Genomic DNA, 16,037 nt, shown 5'->3' with positions numbered 1-16,037 from the left:
GGAATTGAACCTGAGTTGGTTGCTTGTGAGCCAGATGCGTGACCAACTGAGACATATGGCCATCCAATGGAAACTGTAAAATTTAGATGCACCTATGCTTAACATGGAACACATGTCATGATAACTACGCTAACGTTAATATCTAAAAGGCATGATAAAAAGAGGATGACAATCATTCCAGGGATGTACCAATATTAACAGCAAAACAGATGGCTACACAGCAGAACTTGTGATTCCCAAAGTCTTCTACCTGGATATTTCTTTCACACGATGAAAAATGACAAACACACATAATTACAATCCGATACCTTACTGGGAATGTATTCATCGTTGATTCATAATACAATGCATGGCTTTAACTTGTTTTTAAATTAATAATTAAAATACATACAACACACAACATATTATAATATCTTTGAAGGTTTCCGTGGTGGTAGAACGTTGGGTGGTACAAGGATCAACGGTGCACCACATACACTTACACAATGTATTAACCAACAAATTTCCATATCAGTGCATGAAACTATATGTGACCCGCTACAGCAAAAGGATCCTAAAGTCGCTGACGGGTGAGCCGAGCATGGCCAAGAAAAAATGCTATTTTCAGGCCTTTCCTTTAATCGTACAGCTTCGAAATTTCGGCAGATGATAGAAGATACATTAGACTACAAAATTATGTTAAAAAACAGAAATCCGAAAGTTTTGACAGATTTTGGTGATCTGACTTCAAACTTGATTTTCTCGGCTCACCCATCAGCGACTTTAGGATCCTTTTGTTGAAGCGGGTCACATATTTAAAAGTGGTTTATGTCAAACATATCGTGTGGTTTTCTCTCACCTTCGTGACCTCGGTGTCAATGTCCCGCAGGGCGTTGAGCTGCTCTAACTTCCCTGACCTGTCCAGCCAGAGGTCACCCAGAGTTCGTCTCTTGTTCTGTATGTCGTCCATCGCCTTCTCCACCGCCTGGCACGAGGTGGCCGTGGCCTGCTGCGTCTCGGCACCCGCCGTGGAGCCGAGCTCGCGTAGGCGGTCCAGGAGGTCGCGACCTTGCGACATGACCTGCATAGAGCCCTCCATGTTGTCTGGTGGAGGAGTTTGATTAACCATTATTGACACACATGTTTATTCAGTCATTTGACATCAGCGCTGAATAAAGTTCATGTTGTACAGAGCACTTACTGTATGATGTAAACTCACCAACATTATTTGAACAAAGTGATATTCATTGTATCACAATACAGAGAACTATAAGATCAAGTGTCTCTGTCTTTTTTATATCTTTATAAATCTTACATTGGAATACGATTCATCTTACTACATGAACATATGATCATACGGTATGACATCAAGTGATTTTCATCATGACAGTATTGTGTGATTATCCACTTTTCTTTTCCCATTCCAATATTCAAATTGACTTTTTACTAGACCACCCACATCCCCTTAGGAAAAGGGTTTAGCTTTAAGTCAGTCTGCTCATGATTACCAATATGAGATATTCTTTGAAAGGACAGTGGGTGATGCAGCATTGTAAAGCTTACGACGCATTATAAAATGGGTTCAAGAATGCAGCCAGTTGGAAGCTTTGAAATGAGTCATGTGCGTGCTCTTTATTTTCTATACTAAAAGTGTGCAGCAAAAAAGCATTAACTACACGGCGTGTTATCCTACAGCAGATTACCGACTGGTCTGTGCATGGCAGCTTGCTGTGTGCACGATATGAACTCAAACAATCACTTTGATTCACATGATCAACCGCACAGCCAATCCTAGAGCAGCCCCAAATGTATTGGAATACAAAGTTTTGCCAGCTAAAATCATAGCTCATAGACCTATATTATAAAACAAATAATGCACAGGTTTAGCTCATAGACCCATTTACTGTAAAAGGGGATATGTCTGCGCGACTATTTTTTCGCGCTTGGCCGGGTGAGAAGAGTTTCGCGTGTTTTTAATTCCACAGAATCAAGACATCAACCACTGGAACATACGGCATGCAAAAATATTTGTGTGCTTTTATTTTCGCGCTAGTTTCTGGTTGCGCGAAATACGCGAAAATTTCAACATCGCAAAAATTTCCACTTTTACAGTACTATAAAACAAATAATGCACAGGTTTAGCTCATAGACCCATTTTATAAAACAAACAATGCACAGGTTTAGCTCATAGACCCATTTACTATAAAACAAATAATGCACAGGTTTAGCTCATAGACCGATTTTATAAAGCAAATAATGCACAGGTTTGGCTCATAGATCCATTTAATAAAACAAATAATGCACAAGTTTAAGTCTGTGATGTTAGTGGAGATGCAGCACACTCTCAGGTACAGTATTAGGAACTTGTAGATTGTGTGGACACGACAGCGGTCAGGCCACCCGAAAGTGCTAGCCAACCGTTCCCGGCGATTCCTGTCGACGCCAGAGTAAAACCATTTTAGATTTCAGATGACGGTGATTATGATTCGACAGATGCGGTGACGTCATAATCGTCGTGCTAAAGACATGCCGCACACACTGCCCGTCCTCAATCTGGGAGGATGTGAAATCCTTCCAAGACATGTTCTCGATTCTGGCGGTGGACATGCCAGAAAATCTAGAGCATGCGCAGTATCATGAAATGACGTCATCACGTTGCAGTCCACGTCCTGGATGCGAAGTCTAAAAGTCCCTAATGACAATGTCATGCATGTGACACCATTACAAATACATGTACCTTCTGACTGCGCTGCATCTCCACTAACGTACTCTCACCTGTGCATTATATGTATACCATCACCTGTCTTCGAAAACACAAACAAATCAGTAATGTGCAAACTGTACTTTGATTCAGAATGGATGAGAGAGAGAGAGTGGTGCATTTCGGTGGGGGTTACCTTTCTTGACCTGCCGGTATCTCTGCAATTGGCCTTCCACCTGTCGTGGGTTGGATGGTAAACTCATCGTTCGGCATTCTGTGATCCCATCACTCAGCTTGTCATTGTACTGAGGGAGAAGGAGAAGGCAGGGAGGGATGGGTGGAAAATGAGGAACTTGTGGTGCATGTCAACAGAGGCTTGGACAGCACTGTCACATTTGAGACTGCTGAATAGTGACTCGCAACAATCGAGTTTTCATTTTTTCATTCACTGATACCCTCTCTCTCCCTCTCTCACTGGCATATCTTTGTCAAAATCGCAATGATGCTGATTTCAGAATATTCACCAAATACTATTCAATGACAGATTGATTCTATCACTAAATTCAGTCAATTACAGTAAAACATGAATTAACAAAGAAATTGAGTCAGAGAAATTAAGTCATCAGGTAATAATAACATAACTGGAGATAAAAACTTATATCAATCCTAATGTCTCTCAATCATTTGCAAATGGCTAGTAGACAGTCAAGCACATGATAGTGCTGAAAGTTAGGCAGACTGTTCTTGGGAGTCACATCACACTGTCTCAACATTAATGGGCCAAAGAATAGCATGCTATCTTCCATATATTATTCAGTCAAACCCACCAATGGGTGCCATTAAACCTTGTCAAATCAGCCTTGCACAATTATTGGACTTCTTTCATCAAAAATATGAACAGTATAGTGCAACAAGATCATATATGTGACACTATTTAAAACCAAAAAGACTGTGAAGGTGCACTAAGGTAAACCTGGATGGTGATGGCAAGATGATTTTTGTCCTTCACTCTTATCTGATATTACCTATACTAATATATCTCAAATCTATCTCTCCCCCTCTAACCTCTCTCTATCGACCTTTTCATTTCTTTTTTTCCCTCCCTGATATCTTATCTATAACAAACTCTCTCACTCTCTTCATCTCTCTCTCTTTTTTTCCTATTTTTCCATCGCTTGTTCTTTCTCCCTGATCAATCTTATTTTATTATCTATCTCAATCTCTCCATCTCTGTCTCTCTTTTTCCTTTCTTATCTATCTCACAATTCCTCTATCTCTCTTTCTTTCTCTTATCCATGGTGTACCTATGACCGTATTTTTCTTTCTTTTATTTTTCTTTTCTTCTGTCTCTCTAGCTCTCTTTCCATCCTTCTCTCATCTTCTGGACAGTATTTCTCTTTCCTTCTGTCTCTCTATCTCTCTTTCCATCCTTCTTTCACCTTCTGGCCAGTATTTCTTTTTCTTATATTTCTCTTTCGCATATTTTTCTTTTCTTCTGTCTCTCTAGTTCTCTTTCCATCCTTCTCTCACCTTCTGGACTTTCTCTTTCTTATATTTCTCTTTTTTACATTTTTCTTTTCTTCTGTCTCTCTATCTGTCTTTCCATCCTTCTTTCACCTTCTGGACAGTATTTCTCTTTCTTATATTTCTCTTTCTTACATTTTTCTTTTCTTCTGTCTCTCTATCTGTCTTTCCATCCTTCTCTCACCTTCTGGACAGTATTTCTCTTTCTTATATTTCTCTTTTTTACATTTTTCTTTTCTTCTGTCTCTCTATCTGTCTTTCCATCCTTCTCTCACCTTCTGGACAGTATTTCTCTTTCTTATATTTTTCTGTCCTTCTGTCTATTTCTCTTTCCATCCTTCTCTCACCTTCTGGCCAGTATTTCTCTTTCTTATGTTTCTCTTTCTCATATTTTTCTTTCCTTCAGTCTCTCTTTCTCTCTTTCCATCCTTCTCTCACCTTCTGGGCAGTATTTCTCTATCTTATATTTCTCTTTCTTATATTTTTCTTTCCTTCAGTCTCTCTTTCTCTCTTTCCATCCTCTCACCTTCTGGGCAGTATTTCTCTATCTTATATTTCTCTTTCTTATATTTTTCGTTCCTTCTGTCTATCTCTCTCTCCATCCTTCTCTCACCTTCTGTGCAGCCTGGTAGAAGTCCACCGCCTGGTTGAGAAGCTGCTGCCGAATCTCCATCTGCCTGCCTAGGTCCCGCCAGGCTTCTCCCAGGCTTTTGGCCATGGCCGCGTACACGTCTCCATAGAACTGCTGTGTGGAGACCTGGTTGTCAGCCTGGCTGAGAAGACTACCAATCTGGTCTTGCTTAGCCTGGAGGCACAGAGAGAGAGGGAGGTATGGAAGGAAATATGACACAATGTAAATCATCTCAGATCACGTGTCAAAGGTACTATTAAACCATGATACATGGGGCATCACATTAACTGTTACATGCACTTTGTATATTTACCAGAATCAAGAGGTATTGTACCGGAGAAGGGTGTGTGGTAGATATATGACTGGCGCATCCACTTAAATACATCAGCTGCAATGAAAGTATTTTGCTGGTTGCGATGTTTTATTAACGATATGCCTACATCATGATTTTGACCTCAGAATAGCAGGCAAATTTTAACTAGTGATGGTACACTGTAACTACCGTATGTGCAATAACAGGAATTATCATGCACTATACTCTATTTTCCGATTATCATTTTTCAAGAAAATACACATTCACAGAAACTAAAAGTGTTACATGGTATTGTAATTGTATGTATGAGTGAATATATATCACATAACTTTGTTGCATCAATCAGAGATTTAAAAAAAAAAGGATAGGCACAGTCAAGTTGTAGACAATGAAAAGAGTACAATACACAATGTTTTTTACATTGTATATGAAAAACCATAAATGTAGGCCCCTATATTTTATCTAATACTGAGCAGGTGGATAAACATACATGGATATGAGTATATATATATATATATTTTTTTTTTTTTTTTTTTGGGGGGGGGGGTAATCTGTGACCATGGGTGGTCAAACACAAGGTGTATAGTTATGTTTATTGAACACAAAAACCATTGATAATATCATTAGACAAATACAGTAAGATTTAGAAGTGTACATGTAGGCCTATCTTTTTACACATTGATTACATACTCACACATAAAAAAAAAACATAATCAATAAAAAAATGAGTCAGACAGAAATAGATTCAAAAGCATATACGTTATATAGATTCATGTTTCTAGAGTGTACATCTAGTCAGCCTCATTATGGGTATGCACTCATGTATGCACTCATATATTCTTGTACGCTGTAAATATAGCATACAATTGTATTTCCAGGGCTGGCAGCTAGAGTGCTGGTATCTCCACCAATCCTAGAGGCTGCTAAACCTCAGAGCTGAGGGAAAGATTCTCCCTGACACATTCCAGGAGGTTTTTCACTCTGAAACCCAGGAACATGGAATGTCTAATTGTGTCCAAGGTCCCGGCTATCCATAGGCTCCCTCACCAGCAGTTTCAATGCCAATTTCAATGCAAAAGTGGCGGCACTACACTATCAGTATCAGATGCAAAATGCAGGAACACCTTATCATGGTCTGTGACTTTTCAAGATTTAATGGATATTACGAGAAACATTTCTAACTTTCAAAACTAAAATTCACTCAGGCAACTGACTGATAAATAGTAGAATAATACAAAATTTAAAATAAACATAACTTTCTACTTTTGATTTCTCGCGACATAAAATCGTACACATTTTCTAAAAAAACAGACAATTGTACAATGTATGACAAAAGTTTTACTTTGTCTTTAAAGTAAACTTTAATGGACAATCATATTCTGCCTCATGTCAAATACTTCAGGACTCCAATAAAGACTTTAAAAAAATAAACTCCTTCACACATCCTTCCTATCAATTCTATTCTCTGAACACACCTAAAACGCTTTGGCTTGTTACTGTATGAGCTGTTATTTTCAAAAAGCTTTAATTTTTGCGAATTTTGCAAATCACAGTTGGATCGCAAATTCATCAACAAGCGAAAATGTCTACATGTGCTTTGTTAATAAGGCATTAACGTAAAGGTTGCCATCGATTCGCGAAAACAACATCTCGTCTATGACCTCGTCATTCGAGAAACATTTGTACGTGAAAATAACAGCATATAACCAGACGCACTTGTAGGCAGCACTATTGCACTGGAGTTAATTATGTTTAGACAGACACCAAACAATAGTTTACTTAAGAAAGCAGCAGGGGCATTGTATTTCAACATCCTTGGAGTGTTTTTTATGTATAAACAATGAAATAAAATCTGATTTCAGTCGGATTTGTGCTGTCAATGAATTTAAAGTATTCAAATATTCTACTAGAAATATACATTTCATATTGTAGGAAACATTCTAAAAATATGCAAAATTAGATAATTGGAAATGTTTAGTGTAGAATTGTACTTTCCCTTGCAACACAGGGACAGTGTTGCTTTGAGGACAATGGATAATCTACTACATGGTAATGAGTGTTATGGATAGAGATGAAATGTTTTTCTGATAGAAGATAGTAGGACAGTAACCTTTAGGCATCATGCTGAGGAATCCCTGTCAACATCTTATTGGCATTGCATGACAAGCTACAGCTTCAAGGGATTGTATAGTTTCAGCTGAGACCAAACTTCATATTTCTCACATTTTTTGTGAGATAATGAGACATCTCTTATGAAATATGAAAGAGCATGTACATGTAATTCCAAGAGGAATTCAATGTTTATTTGATGAAAATTGGTTTCGAAATAGCTGAGATATCCAAAACAGAGCAATCCTAATAAAAGGTGGAACCCACCTTTTATTACAATCATCTTGTTTTAGTTTGTTTTTGGATGTCTCTGCCATTCCGAAACCGATTTTCATCAAATAAACTTTGAATTCCTCTCATAATGGTATGATGCTTTGTACTATTTCATAAGTGGTTTCTTGGTACACATATATCACAAAAAGGTAAAATCCTGATCCTCATCTCCACCAATACTATACCATCCCTTTCATATGTGCATTAGCATCCCCCACTATGTCCCCAACATATCAAAGCCTCATCCAACATGTCTTGCCGTGGAGCACAAATAAACACGACAAGCAGCAATAGTAATGGGCTGTCACGTCTGGCCAGCTACTGAAGTCAAGTTTTGAATGAAATGAAATACCATTTCGAAACCAGCCTCAGTGCTATATGCTCCATTTTAATCACATCTCTCCTGTACTCTCCACAACAAAATAATCTGAGCAATAAACCATAATTTAGAGTTTCATCTGTTATGCTCGCTATAAATTCATTTCTATAACATTGCACTGTCCACACAGTAAGCACAATAAGTTTCACCTGAAACGCTTAATAAGCAATATCATATTTTTCATGTTAATTAAATTTCATATGCCCCACATGACCTGGTGGTCTGTTAAAGTCTATAGGAATTTCAGAGTTCAGTATGGTATTGATTAACCTCCTTTTTGTTTGGGAGACATTGGGAAGTATTCTATGAGTTAGACACTGAAATTGCTGCAAGTACATGCTTTATTGCTACCTGTACTTCTTGTTTTAAAAAGTACACTACATTCAATTACAAGAACACACACACACACACACACAAAGGATATGGTCTTCATAGTAATGAAGTTGTACACTGAAACATGATGCTACTTCGCCAAAACTACTGCAAATATGTACACTTTCTAAACTTTTTTTTTTATGAAGTAATGGAAACATAGCAAATCCCTGCCACTTTCTGTGGAAAACTATGACAACCAGAAATTTAAAGATTCGAAGATGATTGTACAAGGTATTGAATAAAAATGCCTCTGCTGGAATCCTTGTCATACTCATCTGACACAAGAATTTTGATTTCCAATTTTTCCCCCCTTCCAAATGTCCCCAGAATCCACCAGAAAGCATCCTTGAGCACTAGAGGATTTATGTTTACATGTATATGTTGAGAGCATATCTCTCAGGCCCAGCTATCCGATCTCCGCAGTCCTCCGCAGCGGTGGAACGCATAGCATGGATTCCTCGGTACATCACCGCAAGGCTCATAATTCCTGACACGGATGGAAGCTATCTTTAGTCCGCACGTAATGGCTTCTCTCTCAGTCCCTGTCTCTCTTAAAGGTGATACACAAACCTCTTTCTTGCCACCCATCCAATCTCCATTCATTTGCACCTGTAGATGGCTCTTGGTTTTATGACACAGATTGTTGGGTTTCCACTCAAGTTCAGTCACGGTTTGACATTGAAAGATTTTTACTCGAATGTCATATGATTTCCAATTACTTGCACTGGTAATGAAACATCTTTATCACATATGTTTTGCAAATGTTACCTTGTATAATAATGTACTGGGGTATGACACTACTTCAGCTTTGATTCCGTGTAATTCTTAATCACAAAATGTGACAAAATTATTCTTTCCTACTGAATTTGTGTCACAATCTATCAGAAAGTAAGTTACGCCATCAGTAACAAATAAATAGGTCTACATAGTGAATTATTCTCTATATAATTTATTATGCCACATGACATTCTTTGCACTAAACCCAATTCTTCTATATCAGACAGTATTTCACCCTACTTTATTTCACAAGCATGCAGATCACTTGGCACCAATTCAAGAAAAGCCATCTAACAAACAAATGTGTTGTTGAAAAAATGTTTCAAGTGCGCCCGGATACAGAATAATTCTGCAATAAATGTCAATTCTCCATACACACTGTATCCATGGAGATAAAACACCGCATAGTACAGGTTTTGCCTCTTTCCCCGAGGAGAGAATTACCCAAGCCGCAGCCACATTGGCAAAAACTTCTGAAACACTTCATGAAGTTTGCTCGTCAGATCACACTGGCGGCCAAATCTCTCAAAGTTTTAGTTCTTGTTTTGAAGTTTTCAATGTTTGGGCCACTGCGCATGTGCAAAAAAGAAGAAGGCACACATCGCCTGACAGCTGAAAGTTGATATATAAGCATAGCGCACACGCACCCAATGAGTGCGCGTTTTGGGGGCACCACAAACAAGAATTGCACTGGTCACGTCACAAACTTCATGAAGTTCCAGCTGCGTGCGTTCAGACTGCACAAACTCTGATAAGATTTGTTGTGGCTTCAGAGGGAAATTTCATGAGCAATTTCGCAAAATGTTTTGGGAAGTTTGCGGCTACCCTTGCAAAACTTCAAAACACCTAAACTTTGAGAACTTTTGCCAGTGTGATCGCGGCTACAGTCTTGTATACTTCTTGATTTTTCAATCACAAAACCGTATGTCATTAAAAGAGTCAAGTTTAAGTTTTATATCCAGCCACAACTGCAAATCAATTCCCATTGCACTCTTTTACAAGAGACATTAATCTCACAACAAAGGCATTTACTTTCAATACCAGGAACAATCTCTATTCATCAATTTGTGACGTCTTTGACAACTCATGCCCAACATTTTCACAAATTCCACATGATGACTATGAAATTTCGACTGCATCAATTCCTCGAGCAGAGGAACATTTTTCTTCTCTTTTCTCTCATTTGTAGTTTACCTCCACTTAATTTTTTTTTTTGAAGTTCTGGTCTGAACTTGATTTGATGGGGCCAAAAATCCTCACATTTCATCTTCAAAGTGTGGGAATTTGCCTCTGGATATACAAACAAAAAATGCTGTCTGGTTTGCCGAAAACAATTTGTGACCAAAAGTGCGTTTACTTCATAATGGACATATCATTTCTTTCAAACCCTAAGTGAGACCAATCGTTGTTACATGTTTCATTTCAATTTGGTGGAATACCAACAGAGTTCTGTATTGTACCTCTTTTTTTTTGTCACTTTCAAACATCCAGACAGACAATTTACGACAGGATTGTCCTGACTGGCAAAGTTTCCTAAAAATGAGCACGTTTGATGATTGATGGCACGCAGACCTCAGGGCAGGAAGTGGGAATCATTTCACATCACAAAATGCAAAAGGCATATGCCAGGCTGAATCTTTTCTTCTTCTCTTCTGACACAGTGGGGCAAAAAAATGCAAAAAAGGTTCCAAACGTGCACCACCTCCCCCCCCCCCCCCCTCACATTTATCGCGACCTTGGCCCACAAGCGAATGAGGCGAGGTCTGACTTTGATGAATAGGGTTAATGAGGAGGGATGATCATAGCAGACTACAGCCAGGAATCCACTGTAAACACCTTACAGCAACCAGACAGATAAAGGCTAAGGTGGTGCTGCCAGAGACAGCTATTGAATCTGGTAACCCGAGATCAAAATTAGATATAAGTTGTTTCTGTTCAGTTCCAGGATACAAGAGCAAATTTGTGCACAAATCTGTAGGACTTACTCAGAAAACAACAGATTTGACATTATGTCAACGTTTGGGAGATAAACAATAACTTTATTCAAATGCATAAAAATTCTTTTGTCGAGTTGTTTTTATTGCAACTTATTAGCAAATCGCCCTACATTGACATAAATAAGCACTGAATTGATCAGTCTATTAGTAATAGCAATGACATTTGCGTCAATGTAGGGCAGTTTGTTTTATATCAGTTGCAACAATAACTTTGTAGATTGTTTCTTACAGTCTGTAAAAGTATACTGATGTCTCCCATAGTTATGCAAATCACTATGGAAGAATGATTGTTTGTTCATACTGTTATCATTAATACCATGATTGCATAATTGCAAGAAAGAGATGGGTATGATGATACAAATATGACAAGAGGAGGCACAAAATACGGACTCATTTCTGTCTAGACCTGTCATTGTGATGTGTAAGTCCATGAATGTTGATTTTCCTTCCATCTTTTATTTGTACAATGTATTCTCTTTTAAAATCTACATCTGCCACATGCTGAACCACCAAGAACCATCATTGGACTAATGACTTAAAAAGTTCCATTGGCTGTCAGCCTTATAAAACCTATCAAACTGTGCATGGGGTATCACAAACAAAACAAAACAAAACAAAACAGAAAGTAGCATCCACACTGTAGTAGAATCTTCTGAAGGAATGGCTCTACATCTGAAAAATGTTGAGGTAGGTATGGAAAGTTTGTCTTGATTTCTTGGTTAGGAGACATATAAGTAGCAAATGAGGACAAACTTACCACCAGGTTCCTGATGACGTCCTCATGTTGCTTCTGGAAGTTCCTTGCCTCCTCCAGGTTTGTTCCAATCTCTGTCATCCTGGGTATCATGTCCTCCACCCGTACTTGGATCCATTCTGCCGACTGTTGGAGAAAGATAAAAATACAGCAACAACTGTTTATTGAGGACCATTTCGACAAAATTGACTGCATTCCTGTATAGTAGAGAGAGCTGATAGATTACATGACATTACACTTCCACTGTGCACAGCATAACTGACTCGCAGCATTCAAAATAATGTTACTGTTTTATAAAACAAGTAATGCACATCACTAGGTCGGGCATAAAACAAATAATGCACATTACTTGGTTGGGCATAAAACATATAATGCACATTACTTGTTCGGGCATAAAACAAATAATGCACATCACTTGGTTGGGTATAAAACAAATAATGCACATCACTTGGTCGGGCATAAAACAAATAATGCACATTACTTGGTCGGGTATAAAACAAATAATGCACATGGGTATAAAACATGTAATGCACATCACTTGGTCGGGCATTCTATATGTTCGATCCTCTGTAACTTTTTGATACACTTGGCTTTGTCTCCTGTATTTTGATCTGTTCCAAAATTACTTTAAGGTGGATCATTTTGACTAATGTCTTGTGAATTAAAATGTTCATAGCTTTTTATACTGATCATCTTGTCATTCAAAGCTCCATCAAACAATATTCACGTATCAAACTATTAAATGGAGGTTCCACAGAGCAATCAGGGAGATGCTAGTGTCAATACATAATAATCACTAAAGGAGGAAGGTTTTTGCATTGTCGTCTTATGACAGGAAGAGATATGACATTTTGAAGGGAATCTCCTATAAAAAAAAAAGGCAGAGACTCAAAAGCTCTGCTTTAATTGAAAACATAAGAAATCCTCTTGAGCTAGAGAAATCAAACACAAAGCATGAATTTCTTGGCAAATATATAGCACTTGCTTTGTTGATCAAACTTTGCCATTTTACATGAACTCTGCTGAAATTTTATCCACACAATAATACTGAGGCAATTGAATGGTCTATAGCTGCATTGAGCATACAATATGCATACAGACAGTTGTTCAATTAAACATTAGCAAAGGGTTACTGTAAAACGAGGAATGTTCGTGTGCATTTTAATTTCGCGAATTTCGCGAGCGCCAAGCTTCGCAAAATTAAAGCCCACGCGAAAGTTCTCATCTACACTATATGCATTGAATGCCAGTGGCAATTCACAAAAATTTCATGCCGCGAATACATGTTTTTACAGTTCACATTTGGTTCACATTTATACACAAGGTAACACAGAGAAGTTGAGGTTAAGTCATCAAACAATCAACTTTTTTTTACACATTTCAAGAATGCCATCTTAGTAATCTCCAGATTTGACAAGAATCCTGTGATCAGTCAAGGAAAGCAGTTATGTAACAACTGGACGAGTGTTTACAAAGCTAGTAGTTTGCATACACTTGAAGACAACAAAACCCGTTTCAAGTGTCCCCAAGATATTTTCAGACCAAAACTCAAACACCCACGCACAATGACTCACAGCGCTCACTCAGGTTAGACCTACAAACACACATAAACATGTGTGGCTTCAAACTTTTCAATGTTTGCCATTGGGAAAGGCACACTCTCTAAATAGTTTCGCTCCGATACTCTCACTCTCTCACTTTTTCTTCACCTCTTTCTTGGACGTTCCACTTTACGTTCCTTGCAGGCTTTTATCGTCCATCATTCATAATGACATATTGTGACCCTGTGCACTGACCCAGTTATAAAAACCAGATGTTTGAACGCAAAAACGGGCCACTATCTTCTTCTTCTTTTTTTCTTATACTAAAGTTATATAGCAGCAGGGAGGAATTTGCTGCAGCTCAAGCTGCATGCATAAAAAACAAATGCCTTCTCAGTGGTGTTACCATTTTGTGTTCAAACATTATCCTTCCTGTTTAGGTCTGAAAATCTGATTTCAATCGCCTTTTCACTCTCTCTTCCTGTCTCTAATAACCCCCCCCCCCCTTTATCCATCTCTTTATCAAGCTACACAGTGTAGCTAGCTATCTTTTCATCTTATCTATATAATTCAATCTTAATCTCTAACTCTCTCCTATGCATACACCTGACAGGCAAGAAAAGGGGGTGGGGTATATGTGATTTATCTTCATAAGATATGAAATCAACTTTCTACAATCTTAAACATGTAGGATAATGTAGAAAACTAATAATTCCTACAGGAACCTGGTCAATTACACTCATAGCTTTCCATGGAGTTCAAAATCTTGTAGAGAAGAATTCATGTATTGCACAATATTGCATCATATGAGCACATGTGAGGTAATGAACTTTTACATTAGTCTGTCGCACAGTGGATCCATTCATCCCGCAATTCTAGGAGATTATTTTTGAAGAATACATTCATGTATATACTCAACTGCACATAACAATAATCAAACAAAAAGAAAAACAAACAGATTGACAAACAAATAACATTAATCAATTCTTAAATGAAAATCTTACAATATAATAAGGATATAAAGTTTGAAAGAGCTGGCAATTACATAAATCTATCATTATTTAGAAAAGATATCTGGGAAAAATGCAGAGATGTGTTGTGATGTTGGTACTGTATATTTCAAGCAATTATGTAGACAAATCCATGCAGAGAGGATACCAAAGACCGAGTAGTAATGTGGGGATACCACAAAGTGGGATTGCTGGCCTGGGTCACACATACATGTAAATAAAATACATGTATGCCAGTGAGGAATCGCGTACAGGTTTATCGCTAATCTCTCTGTATGAACACATCAATAACCAAAGAATCTTAACTGGAGTCAACCATTACCGCATGAGTGAATGCTTCGATGCACAGTAGTCATCACTGATGGGTGCTATCTATGGTTTTTGAATGCACCCCAGTGGGCAGCTAATGAAGATCTATTCAATCAGACCACCCATAAATCGCTGTACTTCCATATCTTTTAAGGTACTATAAATAACCATTTACAGATGAAACAATAACCCACTTTTAGTGCTTCAAAATAGTTCTAAAATGTGAGTTAGGGATAGAAACAATCAATGTAAAAGTGTTAATCAGTATAACCAATGTTAAGTACATGTATTGTTAAATAGATACAAAATGTGAAAAATAGTTATAATAGATTGTTTCTGGAATAAACTGCCAACAGTTATGGTTTATTGAGAAAAATAGTCATATCCCCCGACATTTAAGGCTTTATTGCCAATTTTTTTTTGTATAGTATGGTAGGATATTTGTGATACAACCGATCTACACAAGTGCATCAAATGTGATAACACGAAAATTTTTAAAATCACTGCTCCAAATGGTAAACAATTCCTTTAATTTCACAGGAAAGAAAATGTAGTCTGATTACGTGCTCACATAAGTCAAGGTTTCCTGATCATTTATAACATATATAATGTAATGTAATATATATGTAAGTATGAGCTATCAAACATTTCAGGTGAATGAAGTGAAAGGTATGGGTACATTACACCATTGATGTGGGTAGGTCCTTGACCCAAATGGTGATCAAGTCTTCTCCCCCGAGGGGTAAGATACACCCATCTCTCCCCTAGCCTCTCTTGTTCATGATAGGATAATTGGAGGTAAATGATCCTCCAACTGTATAATGAGGGGTTTAGGAAGACTGGAAGGGGAGGGGGGGGGGGTCAGGATGCGGGTGGGGTAGGAAAGGAGGGGAATGACCAAGGCACAATGGACTCCACCAGCCATTGCTGTAAGTCACAGGAATGCTGTAGCCTTCATTGGTGACACAGTCCATCTGTGAGCCAGCCAGCTTCATTGATGTATCAGTGCTTAGTGATTTCACAGGAAGGCGATTAAAGGCACTGCTTAGCATTATGCAGATGAAATAAAGACCCAGATTTAGTGCTTCAAAATGGTTCTAAAATGTGAGTTTGGGATAGAAACGACCAATGTAAGAATTTTAATTAGTATAATCAATGTTAAGTATTGTTAAATAAACAAAATGTGAACAATGGTTTTGATAACATTGTTTCTTGAATAAACTGCCTACAATTATGGTTTATCGAGAAAAATAGTGATATCTCCTTATATTTCAGATTTTATTGCAAATTTTTGTACGGTACAATGTTTAGTGATACAACTGAACTAGACATATGAATCAAATATGATATCTCGACCATTTTTTT

General features: G+C 37.8%; 1 protein-coding gene across 1 annotated transcript in view; it reads right to left on the bottom strand.

The window, feature by feature from the left end:
- The window catches only part of LOC139728750 (uncharacterized), a 278,601-nt gene that overhangs the window by 173,355 nt on the left and 89,209 nt on the right, over nt 1-16,037 (bottom strand). The window contains exons 20-23 of the mRNA XM_071639694.1: nt 11,816-11,938; nt 4,818-5,009; nt 2,877-2,985; nt 839-1,083 (exon numbers count right to left, since the gene is read on the bottom strand). Coding sequence (XP_071495795.1) covers nt 839-1,083; nt 2,877-2,985; nt 4,818-5,009; nt 11,816-11,938 — 669 coding nt within the window. The remainder of the gene's footprint in view (nt 1-838; nt 1,084-2,876; nt 2,986-4,817; nt 5,010-11,815; nt 11,939-16,037) is intronic.

This window comes from Diadema antillarum, unplaced genomic scaffold, assembly GCF_040938485.1.
Source record: "Diadema antillarum isolate AM-2024a unplaced genomic scaffold, OU_Dant_1.0 scf00000019, whole genome shotgun sequence".
Classification (NCBI taxonomy): Eukaryota; Metazoa; Echinodermata; class Echinoidea; order Diadematoida; family Diadematidae; genus Diadema; species Diadema antillarum.
The sequence above is the reverse complement of the archived record's forward strand: the minus strand, read 5'-3'. Positions and strand labels throughout refer to the sequence as shown.